General features: G+C 39.2%; 1 protein-coding gene across 2 annotated transcripts in view; it reads right to left on the bottom strand.

The window, feature by feature from the left end:
* The window catches only part of LOC117810771 (hexokinase-1), a 23313-nt gene extending 4535 nt beyond the window's left edge, over positions 1-18778 (bottom strand). The window contains exons 1-14 of one of the 2 annotated variants that reach the window (XM_034680729.1): positions 18343-18778; positions 9192-9354; positions 5958-6106; positions 5745-5864; positions 5428-5523; positions 5189-5288; positions 4849-5032; positions 4350-4505; positions 4145-4232; positions 3780-3925; positions 3361-3553; positions 2416-2527; positions 1765-1913; positions 228-347 (exon numbers count right to left, since the gene is read on the bottom strand). In XM_034680729.1, coding sequence (XP_034536620.1) covers positions 228-347; positions 1765-1913; positions 2416-2527; positions 3361-3553; positions 3780-3925; positions 4145-4232; positions 4350-4505; positions 4849-5032; positions 5189-5288; positions 5428-5523; positions 5745-5864; positions 5958-6106; positions 9192-9354; positions 18343-18405 — 1839 coding nt within the window. In that variant the 5' untranslated portion in view covers positions 18406-18778. Of the gene's footprint in view, positions 1-227; positions 348-1764; positions 1914-2415; positions 2528-3360; positions 3554-3779; positions 3926-4144; positions 4233-4349; positions 4506-4848; positions 5033-5188; positions 5289-5427; positions 5524-5744; positions 5865-5957; positions 6107-9191; positions 9355-10515; positions 10766-18342 lie in introns of those variants that run through there. The other variant, XM_034680727.1, reaches the window with a different exon arrangement.

The raw sequence follows: 18778 nt of genomic DNA, 5'->3' as shown, positions 1-18778 counted from the left end.
CATTTTGAACTTGTAGGTCAAGCTTTGCTCATTACAAATTATAATTCTAAAACACTGTTTATAAAGCTAAATGATGAAACTGTTCTTTTAAAAAGTACGTGAGTGCATTTCAGGTCTCTTTTAGCAGAATCAGCAGGTTCATTTTTTGCAACGCAGCTGATTTATGATACCAGGGAAAGAAGACACAAAACAGTGTATCCGAGAGGAAGGAAGAGTCATGCACTCACAGCGTCCAGGCTGGTCTGTTTGCACGGGAATGAGAACGTGAAGCCCAAAGGAAGACGAGTGTTCTTCATCCCCATGTAGTCCAGGAAGTCACTGATACACTGCACGATGTGATCAAACAACTAAAGAAAGAAAGGAAAACAAACAGAATTAATCTCTCACAAACACTTATAATATTGTGACATTTTGGGCCTCAAGTGTTCGTTTTTACAATTTTAGCAGTTGATTACTTGGAACAATTATATAGGAAGGGTATATAATTTAGAATGACTGAAGGGACAATGTACTTCCAATAAATTAGTGATTTTTTTAAAAGAACGGTTCAGAAATTTAAGTTGGCTTGTTGCCGCTACAGACCTGAGACAGATAATGTGGAAATTAGTGCACCCTGTTAAATGTCTTAGTGTTTATCAATGCTGTTAACAGGCAAGTTAATTTGCCTTTCTGGCATTGGTCTTTAGGATTTTTTACACAATGTTGAATGACAAATACACCATCCGTAATACAGAAATATGACACCATTTCAGGAACAGTAATAAAGACTAGAACATGTGGGTAGGAACAACGCTGCTGCACTGCTCAGAATGGATGAAGCCATTAAGCTTATTGTATTTTCCATTCACAAACCCATCAGTTATGTCATAAAATATATCTTACCCTTTTAAAGCTGATGGAAAAAGCAAACAAACACATGCAACAGTTCCATTAATTGAAGTAAATGTGACCACAGGCGCAATAAGCTTCAATTTTCTTGCCAATGTGATACAGCACTTAATGAACTATGAATGTATAAGTGGACCTGCAAACACCACACATGTCTCAATCAGAGCTTAACATCAATATCCACTAAGAAGTAAACCAGACATCTCTCTCTTCCCTGACTTAGGGGTGATGCTTTTTCTAGTTTGATTCCAGCCTAATGGAGCCCTGCAAACTAACATACATGTTTTTACTGATTAATTCTTTGCTCAGGTATGAGTTGTTGAGAAATATCACAGGAAATGTTAAATGAGGCTACACTACAGATGCTCATAAAAATGATTAAGGGGGAAGTTCTTACATAAGAAGGGAAATGTTATGTAAAATCAGAACAATACTACCAACAAGGTTAAAATAAAACAGTGCTCTTTCTACTCTGACTTTCCTGACCTGCTACTCAGGAAGTGGCGGAGGTGGGAGAGTGTGGGTGAAAAGGCCAGGGAGGTGACAGACAGGTTAAGCTTCAGCTGGAGCACAAGAGTTAAGTTCAAATCTGTGTTTGAAAGACAGTCAACTCAATGCTAATTCTAACCTTCCTCTATTTCTGACTCTCTCCAACCACCGACCTTCTTCCCTGCTTCTCTCTGATCTACTTATCTCTGAGCCAACAAGGATCATGCCACTGACCTTCTCCAGCACCTTACTACCCTAATCTTGACAATACAGGGCCACACAGTAACAAGGGGTTAAGTTCAGCACATGTTTAGCACTTGTGCATTTTCTGCATCACTCCAAACCAGTTCATCATAGTTTAAATAGTTAAAGACTGATTGATCTCACCTCCTCTCCTGTGCCCTGCATCACTTCTAGAGGAATAGCGTAGATCTTGTTGTGCATCTCCACTGTTCTCCTCTTGCCAGAACGAATCTTTACCAACAGAACTCGGAAGTTTGTTCCTCCTAAATCCAAAGCCAGGAAATCGCCATTCTCTGGACAAAAGGAAGGTAGACAAAAAGACTGATAAAGCCACGGCTGTTTGTCTGCGAAGTTTCAAAGCAGGTTCCACCCTAAAATGTTATTCATGTCGCTAATGTCCCCCAATTCGGTTTAAATAAAAAATATGTTTAAGATTGGGCATTACAGGTATTGTAAACAGTCCTGCTTGATATATAACAAAGAAATAAAAATATCTATTTGTGTTGCAATATGAACGTTTCTTTAGTTTACCAAGGGTTTAAAGGGACCAAAATTGAAAAAAAAAGTACAGTGAGGACAGAGTATCATTGGTTCTGTGAGGTGTGAGATTGCCAGCTTAAATAAACTGAGTAATATTTTCCAACTGGCACCCATGTGAAGTCGCTAGCTTCAACATTCAAATACGAACGGTGTATGCGTGTGCGTGCGTGTGTGTGTGTGCGTGCGTGTGCGTGTGCGTGTGCGTGTGCGTGTTTTTATTGTGTCTGTGTGAGCATGAGAGTCTGTGCATGTCACCTGTGCCATCAGGAGTACTCTGTACATAGGTTGGTAGCATTTTCACTGTAGCAGAATCATGAGTGCTCTTTGAGAGGCCGTTTATGATCTCTATCCTCATTCTGTCCTTTACCTGAATGGGAGCAATAAAAAGAATATGACTTATGTACACTCAGTGCTGTCGTAACATACCAGTATTGATGACAACTGTCTTCTTGAAAAAAATAAAATGTATATTGTGCAAAAAATAAGCATACAGTAATACTGTGTAACTAATGGATTCATAGTGGTTCTTTAAGCTGGGTGAAGAAGAACCAGCAGCAGTAGAAGATTTAGTGACCAACAAGCTTCAACTGCAGTGCAGATCATAACGTAGGGGATGACGGATGAAGGCAAGATACTCTAATAGCACCCAAATAAAGTTTCCCTGCCAGTAAGGGAGCTTTTGGGGTTCATGAAAAAGACAGGATGTTTGTGGACACAGAATCACACACAGAAGACACACTGTGATTTTTTTAAGTTTCTGTTACAGGGCTGACAAAGCCAGTAAAACATTACTGTGACCATCGTTAGAATGGATGAATAATCAATCTATGTGTCAATCAGTCTATCAGTCTTTCTTCATATAGCCCCAATTCATAATAAATGTCATCTCACTTGCATGTCATCATTGTGTATTAAGTCTATGGCATTTATTATTAAAGAATAAAAAGTGATGTATCACTCCACCCTTTTCTTGCTCTTCCTTAAATTTAACTGATAGCGTTGTGTCTCTTCTTCCAAGTTTCCCATAAATATTGCCATAATATTGTTATGGTGAATTTTTGAATTTTTTGAGCGTGAAAATCCTGAGGTGAAAATCTGATATTGCAACAGCCCTACTTACAGTGCAGAGTGAAGTTACAAAAAGGAGAACACGCACAAACACATATGAAATCACACACTACACAATCAAACTGTCCTCACCTCAAGCAGCTGTTCTTTTGTCAGCCTGAATTCAGTGAGTGTTTCAGCGATCTGTTTTGATTGGTCAGCAAGTCTGTAGGCCACTGCTGTCACCATGGCTGCTCCTTTTCCACTTCCACTCTCTGATAAGAGGAACCGTACATCAGAGTCTGGGACCAAGCGACGGACTGTCTTATGAAGACGGCGAGCATATCTGAAATACATTTGAGAGTTTCAGATGTCTGAGAGTTTGAGTTCTGTTTTATCCACAAATTTAAATACGGGCTTTAGAAACCAGATGACAGATATTTAGTGAGTCAACTCTGAACACTCAACAGCAGTTCTCTGATACTTTTGTAGAAAGTAAAAAACAATGCAATGCATATCATCAAAAGGAAAAATAAAACAGCATTTTAATATAATCTTTTATCCTAACTTACTGTGGATGCATCTTGTAAAGAGATCCATCGATGCCTACAGTCGTTCGCAGCCGTGCCACTCCTTTGTTTTCCTTCAGCCTAATTAAAATGCCTGCCAGTGTGGCAGCAATCAGGTTGGCAGAGCGGAAAGACACAATGGTACAAACCTGAGGGAGTATAGAAGGAGAGAAACCCATCAAGCAGTACAACCAGATTTGATGTGATCCAGAGAAGGACAAACAAAGCATCTTTGATTTTACACAAACCCAGATCCAAATTATGTTGAAAAAAAGTGTCTATACTGTTTTGGTTATATTGGAAATTAAAAGCATCAAATACATTTTAATACTTAAAACATAAATAATTGTAATAATAATAATACATACATGTTGCACAGCGATACAGTCTTCAGTCGAGGGCTCCAAGCCAAGTTTGATTAAAATTTCTCTGGCTTTGTTCAACCCCTCCTTACTCCTAAACATACAAGACAAGTAGAGAGAATGCTGCTATGATACACTACATAATTCAATTTAATTGAACACATTTGCTCTATTAAGAAAATGAGTGGAATCTGAATGTTGTGTGACTCACTTCTCTATGGCTGAGATGTGTTTGGTCTCCAATTTCCCCTTCGTGAGCAGCTCAGGGGTGATCCTGCCCTCGAACAGTAGACCCTCTCTGGCCATCTTCACCAAGATGAGACGAACAAGCTCCCCCATGTACATACCACTGACCATCTTCTCAAATCTGAGACATACAGGAAGAGACAATGAAAACCCAAAGAAACACTGGTAATACTGTGCCCTTGACCACTCATTTTAAAATACTTTCTAGCAGGTAGCTGATCTATGATATTTAAGATTGAGTTTTAAATAGCTAAGTTCCGTTCAGTTTGGAAAACGTATCTATGAATCCACAATGTTCAATTGGTTTTAGTCTCTTTAATCTGAGAACAATTTATAAAAACTGGATGAGTAACTGACAGCTAATCTCTGGCTGATTCTGTGTTCCCTCGTATGTACAAAAAAGACAAGATGATTTAGATTATTTTAGAGTTGAAAAAACAAAAAATGGTTTCAGTCTAACGTACAGCTGTTTGCCGGGATTCAGAGAGCCTCGATCTATCTCTCTGTCAAACTCTGTCCTGATGTCCTCCAGCCTGCCGTCGTCTCCAAAGGCTCCCCACTCAGTGTTTACACACATCCTCCCCTCGTCTCCTTCCACCAGGTCGATGTGACGCAGCTCCTCCATGTAGCACGCATTGGTGCCTGTGCCTGAACAGAGAAAAGCATCCTTACAGTTTAATCAAATATTTAAAGATTTATCAAAAAAAAAAAATTACCTTAGAAGTTGTCTAAATAAACAAGAAATGGATTTTGGTAGTCCGTTCCAGATCCAGTTTCATGACTTCTACTTGTTATTTGTAGTACCTATGATAATGCCGACTTCACAGCGCTGGTCGTCAAAACCACAAGTCATCATTGTTCCAACAGTGTCATTCACTACTGCCATGATGTCAGCATCATAGTCCTGAAAAAAATATAAATGCACATATGAGAAATATGTATTTTAACCGGCCAGTTGAATGACACCAAATGCCTAGGATCGAAGAGTTGCAGACTTTAGACTGGTATCAACTTAGTGCTAATAAACAGAAGATAACACTCACTCCTCTTTTCTTAATGGCTTTGTTGAGCAGCTTGACAACATCCATTCCCTCCACACCGTTGGCCTTGAAACGCTTTGTCCATGTGATCAGAAAGCCCTGGAGACAAAGAGGGAGAGAGACAGATACAAGTGAGACAAGGAGACACTGTTTGATGCTTGATAGGGAGGTCTCCATTACAATTTTGACAACTCTTTTGTTAATGGACTGGTAATTGTAAGCTGTTTGAATTCAATATTAGTGTCACATAAAAAAGTAAACTTTACAGAAAACTAATTGCTAAAGAAGCACTTGATATGAATTTTCTAATTTGGTCTTACCTCATCTAGTTTGGTCTGCTGGCAGGGGAAGGAGAAGGTAAACCCCACAGGAAGTTTCTTGTCTTTGATGTTTTGTTTCTCCATGAAGTCCCCGAGACACTCAGCCACATGGTCGAACAGCTGGAACCGAGGTGGGTAGGGAGAGGTTGTCTTAGGTTAAGCTGCAGATACTTGTGTGTATATTTGTGTCTTTATTTCAGAGTTAACACCCACCCTGCCTCCACTGCCATGAATGATGTCTTCTGGTGTGTCATAGATCTTACTCTCCATCTGAACCGTCTGTTTCTTCTCATGGCTCACTTTGACTCGCAGGATCCTGAAATTACTGCCTCCCAAATCCAATGCAATGAAGTCTCCCTTCTCTGTCAAGACGGTACAAAATCAGACAGAAATGTTTGTTTAAAAAAAATGAGTTCAGTAGTAATTTAACTTCAAACTTTGTTGGGTCTTTACATGAGATATAACAGAAGCTAAATGTGTACCATTAAGCTTTTATGTTTTTTCTTTGGCTAACGCTGTGGACGGACTCTAGTAATTCAGTATGGCAGTCTACACATGTATTTCTTTATTCATCCACTAAGTCTTTCTTTTATGTGTGTGTTAGTGCTCTGTGGGTGGTTTTAAAACATTTTTTACAAGCTGAATTTCCTGTGCAGTTATTGATTAATAATTGCACAAACTACAGCGGGGAGCAAGAAACACATCCAAACTAAAAGGTGCATGCACACAATGGCCTTTTACAGTTCAGAGAAAAGGTTCTCTAAATAATGAGAAGTCAGGACAAAACAATTTGTCCGAAGCCTTGTAAGCACTTTTTGGTCTTACGGACATGATCTCCATGGGGGTGAATAGGATTGTGTTGTGTAGACTGTGCTCAGTGGCTGTTGATGGTATCTGTGAGCTGTGATTAGGATTACTCCCTTTAATGTTGCTGTTAAGTCACATTTTAATCTCTTATCCAAAGTGATTTAGTACAAACAAATCCAACTGTAGCTCTTTAACTCAAGTTCTCATCTAGAGAATGCCAACCAGTTAACGTTAGAAAGTTCTTGGTGTCGATGAAGCCCACTGATTGGTTCCTTTATAAGGAGTCCATTTTTATACACTTTTCTACAGGATCAGTTTTGTCTGTAGAAAATTCTTAGAACGCTTTAAGTGCCACATAATTTTTTTCTGAATAAAGTTTCAAAAATAATATACATTTCAACCATAGACTGTATAAATATGGACGTAGTCCGTGACGTCACCTATCTGTTAATGAGCGCTGTTTTGAAGCCAATCGACGGCGGCAGCCATATTGGAAATGCGGAACTCAACCAGGCATAGTGTGACATAAAGAGGAGGAGTTTGAGCCTCCTAGCCAACAGCTATGTGTTCCCGTCTGGGAGTCAAGTCAATAATGTCCTTATTTGGTCACAAACTCGTAATCTTAATATCTTCTGAACCATCGCGTTAGGAAAGGATTCACCCCCATACAGTTTGTGCCCATAGAGAGATTAGCTATCCAGACTACACTTGTCTTTTTGAACCAGGCTGTAAACATGTTTATTAATGCTGTAAAGATCGTCACTTTTGAATTGGTGTCTATGTGATTTCCGGTGTTTCTGCAGCCAGCCTCAAGCGGATTCTCGATGAATTGCAGTTTATATCACTTCCGCACGGGCCTCAGTTTCAGACCGCAGGTTGCCGCTTGGTTTCAACTTAACTCTGCAGTGTAATTTCACAATAAAGTGATATTGTGCTGGATATTTTGTGCAGATCAGAATGCAAGGTCAGGTCAGAAGTGCTGATATTCTATCAGAGAGGAATGTAAATGAAGCAGACACAACTGGTGTAAACAACCTTATTTCTTTTAAATCACAGTCTTTAGTATATTATTCCGCATTTTTCTGTTTGGTCCATGGAAACAAAAGGAACAGAGCTAGGGACATACACTGTAAATTAGTTGTCAAGTCTTATCTGTGCAGCTCTAAGAATAGAGAACTGTAATTAGAGATTATGACAATGTCTTCTCTTCTGTCTGCCAAACAAAGCTACTGTTTGGTAATCAAAACGAACAAAAATACTCAAATTTTTTTGTTCACTAGCATTCTGCTGCTTTGGATTTTTGTTCGCCGACAATTAGGGGATCACGGAGCTATTTATTCATGATATCATTCTTGACTATGGTGAACTTCTCTATACAACAATGTCAAAAAAAACCAAGACTAACAAGTCGCTTACTCAGTCAGTCAGTAACAAAATGTCAAACAACCCGACGGTAGAGTGAGACAAGTGAACAAGTTTACGACCAAGAGGTGGCCACAGGTGAATGAACAGCAGTACAGTGAACAGTAGTTTGATTTATGGAGGGTTTTAAAAAATAAACTCAGTTATATAACTCTGTGGGAATGTAAGGAGATATTTTTGATCATAGACATCTTTACTGGCATTGATAAGAAAGTTCCTTGTGTCATTTGCATTTGTTGAACAAAAACCAACATATCAAAGTTTTGTATTTTCTAAAGTATGCAAAATGACCCAACTAACAATGGAGGCAGGGTATTGATTATGTTTGTGTCTGGGGAAACAGCTCATTCTCAGTGTGTACACTAAAGCAGATTTTAGCTTACCTGTGAAATGGAGGCGAGGGAACTTTACTTCCATTTACATTCAGCTGACTAAAGTAACAAAATCAGTCTCCTAGTTTAACTGGACATGTATGTATGCATGAACAAGACATGAAAAAACTGACTCACAACAGAACCAAGACGAGCACAGAACATTTGCGGCATTAGACAGCATGTGGTTGACAGTGAGCTAATGGAAGGGGACAGGAACGATATTAAAAGGATTGTGTGGGTAGTTTCGCTGAGAGGAAATGGTAGTTTTGCAATTTGGGTCTAGTTTAGAGATCTGTGGTGCTAAATGAAGAGTAAAAGGCACAGTGTGGTATTTTATCTGGTATCCATTTAGTGTAACACTTCTCTGTATCATCAATTATCTATGAGTAGGATTTTGACGTTAATGATTGTTCTCACTCCAGATTAACAACTTCAGCTGATTCATCTACAGGACGGTGTTCTGCTGATCTGATCCAACTACTGAACTATGGTGATTGGTGGTGGTTAGTAATTGAGTGGTATTTGTGTAAACTAACTAAAAGGTCATTTTTATTACTAACTATTCCCATCTGTCCCTTTTATTTCACATTTTCTTTATTTGGATCCAATTATAGATCACTTGAATCGTTCATTTTCTCTTTACAGGCCTTTCTAAAATCGACATGTTTACCCCTGTGCTTGATGAAACATCTTTCAGCAAGAATTCTGACTTTTGTCTCTCATTTATATAGTGACAACAAGGGAAAACTGGTTTGGATACAAATTTCATCATATTGAGTGCTTGACCTGATGGGTTCTGGATCATCTGACTATATTTACTTAGAGGGTTAGTAAGGTTACTAACCTGAGCCATCAGGGATTGATCGCACAAACGTAGGCAGCATCTTCAGTGTAGCAGTGGGATTAGTGTCCCTGCCCAGTCCTTTGGCCAACTCCCTCCGAAACCGCTGTGTGATGTCCTGTAACGTCTCATCAGAGAAACGCATGGAGTACAGGTACTTATCGATCTGAGGATAAAAAGAAAAGAAGAATTAATTATCTTACTCCCAAAAGCAGATCCACTTCTTACCCAACGAACTCATTAAAAGCTAGATCACAACATATTCTTGTCACTTATCAATATGGATATAATTTGACTAATTTTGCAGTATGCTTATATCACCATGTTTTATCTTTCAGTCAAGCTCATTACAAATCAGAGTAGAGCAGACAATAAAGGTATATAAAAACCTGTCAGTCTGCCTGTGCGACCCTCAACCTTTTCCAACGAAATAACATTCAGAAGTGTATAAATAACAGTACAATACAACTTGAACAAAGAGGTTAATAGTAATTGTACAGCCCCTTTAATAATCATGTCTCCATCTTTGTCCATCAGAACACAACTCAGCAACATATCTTGAAGCAAAAAAGCGATTTATTTTATCATTCTAGATACAAAGGGCTTGGTCGCATTTATAGCTTCACCATTTATCAAAAACAAACAAACAAAATCACATTACTATGATACCTTGCAGTCTCTATTTTCTCTCTTATCCCATGATGAACACTCTCATGGTACACAGACATGCATCACTGTTCACTGACACTGGCTGATTTAATACCACTTATAATTTCAAGTTACTGAGGTTTCATTTATTCTATTTTCTGCAAGGATTGTGACATAGTGATTGACTAACTCCCCATCACATGTTTTCAGATGAATAAAGTCTGATTCTGAGAAACACTCATCACTTCCCGAACTGACTGCAATAACACTAAAGTAATCCAGGGAATGAAGAAGAGTCATTTGAGGCAGTGTTTACTGCCTTATTGTAATATGGCTAAACTTCAGCTTTGATTGAATCTACCATACTATGGCGAAACAGTATATTCACTATGTAATAAAAGCACAGCCTCGCCAGGTGACTCACCATTTGACCTGGAAAAAGCTTACTCGTGCCATGTAGTTACGAAGCTGATATTGTTCAGAAGGCTGTCTCTTAAGCTTTAAAATACTGAGATAAGAGTTTATCTCTGTCAAATAAAAAACAGGGTCTGGTCACCAAACAGGTTTAGTTTATGGTAAACTCAGAGCAGGAAGTTGTTACTGTGAGAATACCGTTGTGACTGGAAATAAACAAATTGTTGAACAGCCAGAAGGCCAGAACATGTGAGCTCAAACTTACGGTTCCATATACTGCCTGCTCCACATCATATTCTACACAGTTGGTCGCCTGTGTTTTAAACAAGTTATGTCTCCTGAGTCCAAAGTAATTACAATTGGCAGTATTCCGGTTCCTTTTCGTTACAGTCTCTTCATTAGCCTTATTTTCCTTATTTTCCTTATTTTTAGTCATCATGCTAGCAAGGATCGAAGTAGAGCTGTGACGTTCGCGAACGAGTCCGTCTTTTGAACGGCTCTTTAAAGTGAACGATGAGAACCGATTCGCAGTCTTGAGACGTTCATTTTGGAGCCGTTTTTATATGCAGATTGCCCACGCTGCCTTCATGTGTCACCTGCGTGCCCCATGAGTCTTTTGTTCACACTTATTCTCTACACTTTGTTATTGTTTACATTGTTTATTATACATTTATTCGTATTTCTTATTTTTATATTTGTTTCTGTATTGTTAAGAAGTTCTTGTGTGGAACATTTTACAGTAAAGTTGTTTTGCATGGAAGTTATCTGTAGCCTGCGTACTTTTTATAGTGCCACAAAGTATTTTAGGTGAGGGAAAATACAAAATAGTGAAATAGTGAATTATTCTGATCCAAATCTTGTAACTGCTACCAGTGATTGCTTCCTTGATAAAAACGAGTTACCCCTGGTTGACTTCTAAAGAATAAATAAATATAACAATGAGCCAAAGAGCCAGTCTTTTGAACGGCTCTTTCAAAGGAACGGCTCCTCAAGATCCGGCTCCCTTCAAAGAGCCATAAATCCCATCTCTAGTTCGAAGTCCGCGCTTAATTGAAGCCAATTACTTGAGCGCAGCTGGTGGTAGCTTCTTCTGATTGGCCCAAATGAGGCACGTGCATGAATCGAGGGTTCTTGTTGATTGGTCGAATGTTAACACGCTGCGTCCTGTTGAATGCAGGGCGCCTGTGTGGACATTTTTGGGTAAGATTTCTTATTAAAAGTTACAAATCTAATACTTCCAGTGACACTTAACTGATACATTAGGATTTAATGCATGAATAATTGCAGGAATTTATCAGAATGAGTTACATGCGGTTCTGAAATTCTGTCAGATTGATGTATTTGCTTGCCATCTCTGACAAGCAAAAACAATAGCTGTCTTTTAGCCCTCCTATTATCCTGAAATACTACTAACATATTTCACCTTTGGGGTCAATCTGACCCCAGGGATATTTGCCTCCAGAAAATGATTTACATAACATCGTTGACCAAGTTTTTGTCAGGCACTTTGTTTATTTGTTAAATAAATAAATAACTCCTTGATAATGACACGTATCAGTTGGTTGACACGTCCTTTAACACCACCATCTGGCCAAACTTTTAAATTAGAATTCATATATCCTGAAAAGTTTTCATACAAATCTTCTCCAATTTACTGACAATACTAATGACCACAAGAGTGTGAACCTTCTTGGTTTTGGTGATGATATGACCTTTCTTGTAGTGCCACCATCAGGTCAAACTTTCAGTTAGGTCACACACACACACACACACACACACACACACACACACACACACACACACACACACACACACACACACACACAGACAGACAGACAGACAGACAGACAGACAGACAGACAAGTTAAAACAACTTGGGGTCAAATTGACCCCAGAGGAACACCAATGTGTGCAATATGTGTTCAGCACATTGAAAAAATGTCATCATGATAGTTTTATGCTTCATCAGTTGTCCCCATTAAGTTAGGAAAAGTCATGGAATATGAAGCAAAATAAAAAAAGACAACTATTATGATACTATGATATCAACTATTTTGTATGGGGTCAAATTGACCCAAAGGATGATAGGAGGGTTAAGAAAGATGACGGGTTAAAAATGACTGGTTCTTAGATAAATTATTTCGAAAATGTATGTTAAAAACATCATATAACCATATGAACTATCTTTCATGAATAAGAAAGGTCCCTATTTTCATCCGTTTCTTTTTGTTTCACTGTTTTAATCTATCTCCTATCATTGGCTTTCAGGTAGTCTTTTGGGATGTATATTGTGAACTTGAACTCAATGAAAATGTTATTTCTTAAGCTTCCCATGCTAGAGAAAGTAGTAATCAGCATGTCTGGACACGCTGCATATCTTGAACAGTCGTCAGAAACCGCCTGCTGTTAAAGGTGCTGGAGAAAGAGCACACAGCAGTCTGAACTGTCTGGTCTTTCAGAACAGGATGTTAAACAATCCTGAGGAAATCCATTTTCACATCACACTTTCTGATGAAGCAAAGACCCACTTTATTTTCAGGTGATGCAGCAGCATTAGACACACAACTCGTGTTAAATATCATGTTCGAGATGAATGTAGGGGGATTAACTCTTCCAGTTGCTGATGGGACCCTTAACTGGATTACCATCAGTCGGTTTCATAACAAAGACTAGCAGAACATGTAAGATATGTTTAAAATACTCTAAAGGTCAGCTTAGTTCACACACACATACTCAGATGATTAAATTATCATGTACTGAGAAATCAATTTGAATATTTATCAGGATTACTCGTCATTGTAACAGACACTGCAGAGAAATGTTGTAACTTCCTGCTGTAGGAGTCACACATGAACTGTATTTCCCATAAAGTTTATGTCATTTGAAATAGTGTTTATGACAATTCCTGTTTGGGTGTGAGTGTTCTCACAGGAATTTACATGTGGTGGTCACATGTGGGTTTTATAGGGGGGAATTGAGAGTTCTTGGGAAACACATGAAGGCCTTTACTTTATTGCACATAAGACCACATTTGATGTCAAATAAATGGAATCAAAAGAAATTTAGGAAAAAGAAAGCTCTACAAAAATAAACAAGACAATCAATAGTATAACATAGAGGATTTCTTCCTGCCAGTGTCAGTTATGGATTGGCTTCCGTTATACAATACGAGGGATCTAGTAAGCACGTTAAATATTTTCAATCTGGTGTATGTGAACAGTTTAAGAGTAGATATTGGAGTCACATACATTAGAAGAACCAGATGTTAACTACTCCTTAGGTGGGAAATTCCCTATATTATGTCTAAATGTGGCGTCTCACTATAGTCCGAAAGCTCATTAGCTCATGCTCTGTCATACAGAAGCTTAAAGCTAAGTCAAAGTAATCTCTCAATAGATTAGTAAAAGGTATTTCTTCTGTCAACATGTCAAACCACATCACAAACATTCAAGTCTTACTAGTCCTTTTATCTGATGTCTAGTCAGTGACATGCGGAGACATTTGAAAAGCACTGACACATTGGTGCCTGATAACATCAAACTCTAATGACCCTAAAGCTTGCCCACAACATCTGTCAGTTGAATTACACCACACACACACACACACACACACACACACACACACACACACACACACACACACACACACACACACACACACACACACACACACACACAAACAGAATTACACTTTCTTCCCCTAACGCTCCAAAAATGCTTTGAAAAGCATGACTGAACAATAGCCTGCGTTTTTTGTGTATATGTGTACTGAATGCATTTTATGTAACATACAGGTTTATTATTTAAAAGTCACTATACTGATATACACCGGTTGATGCTTTGCATTAAAGAATGTGAGTGTCAGTTTGTTACCTTGTGAAATGTATGCAAAAGTTGCAAAAGCTACTGCTCAGCAAATATCAACCAATGGTTGCAGCCAATCGTACCTCATGTAGAGTGTTAAAGTGAAATGTAAACTTACTGCTGAATACGATTAGACATTCAGACAAATTCTATTTAAAAATGGCTCTCCTCCAAACGCTGCACAGCCTCTTGCTGTAGCATTTTCACTTATTTTCTGTTAAATGACAGTGTGTTAATGTTCAATATCTGTCAGCGCCACATTGGAACAAATGAATCTGTGTAATGTGAAATGGCTGTGAGTGCTGGTTATTCCATTGAGAATCAATAGTTCAGTCTGCGGCTTTATGCAGTCTGAGGCTCACTGTTGTAGTTCACTAGTGGTTCAGTTAGACTACCATTCAAGGCAGCCATGTCTTCAAAGTAATACTAACTCTAGGGAACACCTTTTTTTTTTTGCATTAAAATAAAGTATTTTCACTTAGTATGTCATATCTCAACGACTACTATTTCTATAATCCCAAAATTGGCCCATCCTTAATCACAATATTGAACATGTTGCTTAATCATTAAGTTTACATTAGCCAACTGTTCTCAGCCATTAAAATAAGATGATATGGGTTAGTAAAACTAGATGGTGTAGAATTTAATTTGTTCTGTACTATCCTTATAATCTGTGTAATCTTTTTGAAACAGATCTTAATCTCTGTGAGTAAATACAGTGATAATGTATTTGACAAGTAAGGGTCATGTGCAGCTCTTTAGCTGTCAGCTGATGTAAACAAATCCATTCAAGACTGAAACTTCAACACGTGGTTTCATTTAAGCTGCCAAAACTTTCTGCTCATGCCAACTGCTACACACTGCTGCTGCCTGCCAGACCTGCTAATACCTGCTACTTTATTGCTTACCACTGTGATAATCCTCCTGTCACTTTGCTTCTTCCTGTTCTAGTTGTAATTAATCAATAATGATGCAGGAAAACGGTACAGAAGATGCTACAAATCTATGTGATCACAACCAAAAGTAGCATAGACCTAACATCCACAATGGTTCAAATGTTCCTCCAGTTTATTCATTTCGGTGTTTGTATATAGACAGAACCGTACTCCTCAAACCTAGAAAGTTCAGCAATGCAAGCCCACCGCAAAATTGGTCTGCAAAGTATTACCCTTGTACTAGGCTTGGACACAGGTCCTTGCAGTGGAAATGCCCATTTACACATTCGTCCCTGGTCCCCTTGAGAGAGTTTGTGCAGTAAAATGTAGCTTATCCTTGTTTAAAGTCACTATTTGCACTCAGCTACATAACTTTAATTCGTATTTAAATTAGCGAGTTAAAATAAGAATGTGTTCCCAACAAGTTAATTGAATAAGAATACCTTCTTAGCAAGTCTACTTAAATAACAAAGTGTTCCCAGCTGACCAGCGTTGGGATTGGTTACAGAGGAGGATTAAAAGCAGCCATTGTCCACATTTCTTCACATCAAAGTAAGAGATCCACTAAGCCCAAAGTAAGTCAGTTCCTGCTGCAAAGTTAGCATCTATGACTCAACACTGCTGTTAGAAACCATGAATAAGCATTTTATCATAGCAGAGCATCATCTGATCTCACATGGCTTAGAGGGATACCGTTTCTCTACTGTGGCTTGTAGAGAGACCTTAGAGGACAATAACAGTGATTCATTTTCATCTTTCACAAAAAACGTTTCACTATTCCTGTTCCATTATTAGATTTTTAACCAGATTGAGACTTTTTTCCATAATGCAGAGCTAAGTGACATTTGCTGGTGAGGCGACACAAGGCCTCTATGCTATGCACACATGAGTCTGTAAAGGCTATGTTTTCCCCTCAACACACCTCTGACACACAACTTTCCCTGACACCGCCTGAAGCTGGGTTTAAGTTTCAGGAAGAGATCACTCTCTCTGTTTCTCCTTCCCTCCCTCCCTTTTCTCTCCCTCTTTTTCCTCCCTGTCCTTTTTGTTTGCATTCCTCCCCTCGACAATGCCTCCTTCTCAACGTCACCGCGACGCATTTTGAGGAAGCCCTGAAACCTGACTCCGTTGTGTATGTATGTGTGCACAATGTCATGTGCACACAGGCTCACCATGTGGAAAAATACTGTTCTCCAAACTGCCCTCTCTTGTACCATCTCTTCTTCTTCCTCATGCTCACACACACTCTGAACGCTGCTCTAGATGCCTGCTAACAGCCTACAGTATGTCAAAGAGTACAGTCAAGGACACTGCAGTGGAGTGAGGGAAGAGGAGACACACAGCTGATAGAGGCTCTTTGACAGACGCACATACACACAGTGATGGGATTAACTGTCTACTTTCTCCTGTAGGTGCTTACATTTCTAAATGTGCGTTTCAAAATGTCACAACTTGAGAGATTCTCAACAAACGGCCTACACTAACCCTGCTCTTTGTAAAGCTACACAATAACAACACACACCTGGCTCAGTGTGAGCGGTGTGTGTCAGTAATTGTGTGTAAGCCTTCTCCTCCTGTCACCTACAGTCACATGGTTCAAAGCTGGCCTATTTTAGTCAGCCAGGAAGAGGAGTAGAGCTGCAGCACAGGTGAAAGGAGATGTGTTGTATTACATCAGATCCTGGCTGCTGATAAAGACTTTTACCTTAACACAATCTGTATTTGACTTTGGTGCACCAGGTACACTTGGGGATGACAGCTTTGTGAAGCGCTTTAGTAAGAATTAAGATTGCGCAATTCAAAGGAATTGAGGAAACAAACAGCAAGTCAAACGGAGGAAGAAGGGTCATAGCTATGAACTTTTTCCAGTACTACAGGAAAAAAGATCAGCCAATCTGCCTGATGACATGTGACGTCACCAGGGAGCGACGTTAAGGGGACCTTGCACCGTTTTTTAATTGAAAGGCTTAAGGTTGAAGCAAAACAAATACAATAATGTAGCTTACCTTAAAGAAACATGACAACACAAGTTTTTGTTTTTTTTACATAGACCTTATTAGTTAACATGATGAGGCTGTGCTGGTTTCCTGGTTACATTATTTTGTAGCATGCGGTCAAGAGGTATGTGGGAGTGTTGGGGTCTGAGTGACTGCAAAGGCTCAGTTCTTTGGTTACACACACACACACACACACACACACACACAGAGAGAGAGATGGACACACACTTCTCTAAGGGCAACTAAAACTGGTCCAGTCAGTTTTGTGCCAGAGGCTTCACAGTGGGGGCTGCTCAGCTGAGGAGTTATGAAAGACTTACATTCATAGTTTACACTTCATGTTAACCTCTTTCTCCTTGAACTTTTTACATGTTCAGTTCAGCTTTAAGACAAATTAAAGGTCTTAGCCGTATGGCCCCTTTATGTTATTTATTTAATATAAACTTAGTCAAAACGAAGTCGGTCTTTTTGCTTTAACACACATTAGTGCTGAAGGATAAAAGATTCCACAATACACAAAACATATTCATAGTGGATGAGAGACCATGTAGTTACAACATTTTGAGTATTTGCTGGGGTATTATCATAATACTATCCATGTAAAAAATCAGCCGTAAAGAAACTGCTGCAAACGATGGAACATGTGTTTTCCTGATTAATATTCATAGTAAAATGCCTGTTTGCTCATCTTTCTTTTGCATGTTGACATTCACTGAGGATTGAAAGTTAAAGAACCTTTCTTTAATGAGAACATAAAGAAAACTCAGTGACCCCTAAACCGACTCGGCTCTGTTTAATCCACTTCTACCTCCTCATCTGACCGGCTCCTCTGTCCTTGCATCATCACCTTTCACTTCCTCTCTCCTCCTCTTTGCCACACCTCTTAGAGCTCACATCATGGCACCAATCACATGCTTGTGTGTCGTGCCTTCTCACACGTCTCCCTACACAAACATGCTTGTGCTGTTTGTCACGTCTCAATGAGCCTAGGGGATTAAATGTTACTATCATCGAAATTTCCGTTATTCTTAATTAATTAAAACCCCTGCTGCCTCTCACTTTTTTCCCAGCATGCTCTCTGTTTTATTCTCTTCCTCAAAGAGATGTACCACAAAGCAAAGATATCCTAACATGTGGTGGACTGGAAAACTCCAGCATTACAGCAAAGTTAAGATGACGGTAGTGTGAGTAAACTTCATGACCTCTAAAGAGACATGTTCTCCTCTCCTCTTAACATCTGCTTTACTTTACACCCTACAATTTTAAAATGAAGGCAGAAGAACCAGGAAGCACTCACCTTTTTAACCTGATCATCCTTGAGCTCAGTGAAGTAATAGGCTAGGAGCTGGGCCGCAATCATCCTGGTCCCCTTTTTTTCTTAAACACACATACAGACTCACTCAAACACACACACACTCTCCTTGTCACACACAGACACAGGTTCACTTAGAGCCGGATGGAGGATAATCCAAAATAAAAAGGGAAAAATAAAAAGGAGCTAAAGCTCTGCTCTTGCACATACAATCTGGGATACACTACAAGAGAAATAGTCCAATCTGTTGTGGTTCAAAATAGACAGAGCTGCCTCATGTGCGGCTTTGACTCTCTTCCCTCTCTCTCTCTCTCTCTCTCAGTGCATATGAGTGGAGCCAGGAAGCATGAGTGAGACAGCAAGTTTAGCTGCAGAAGGCAGAGAGAGGGAGAGGAGAAAGGAGGGACAGATCTCAAGCCCT

This window comes from Notolabrus celidotus, chromosome 3 (assembly GCF_009762535.1).
Source record: "Notolabrus celidotus isolate fNotCel1 chromosome 3, fNotCel1.pri, whole genome shotgun sequence".
Classification (NCBI taxonomy): Eukaryota; Metazoa; Chordata; class Actinopteri; order Labriformes; family Labridae; genus Notolabrus; species Notolabrus celidotus.
The sequence above is the reverse complement of the archived record's forward strand: the minus strand, read 5'-3'. Positions and strand labels throughout refer to the sequence as shown.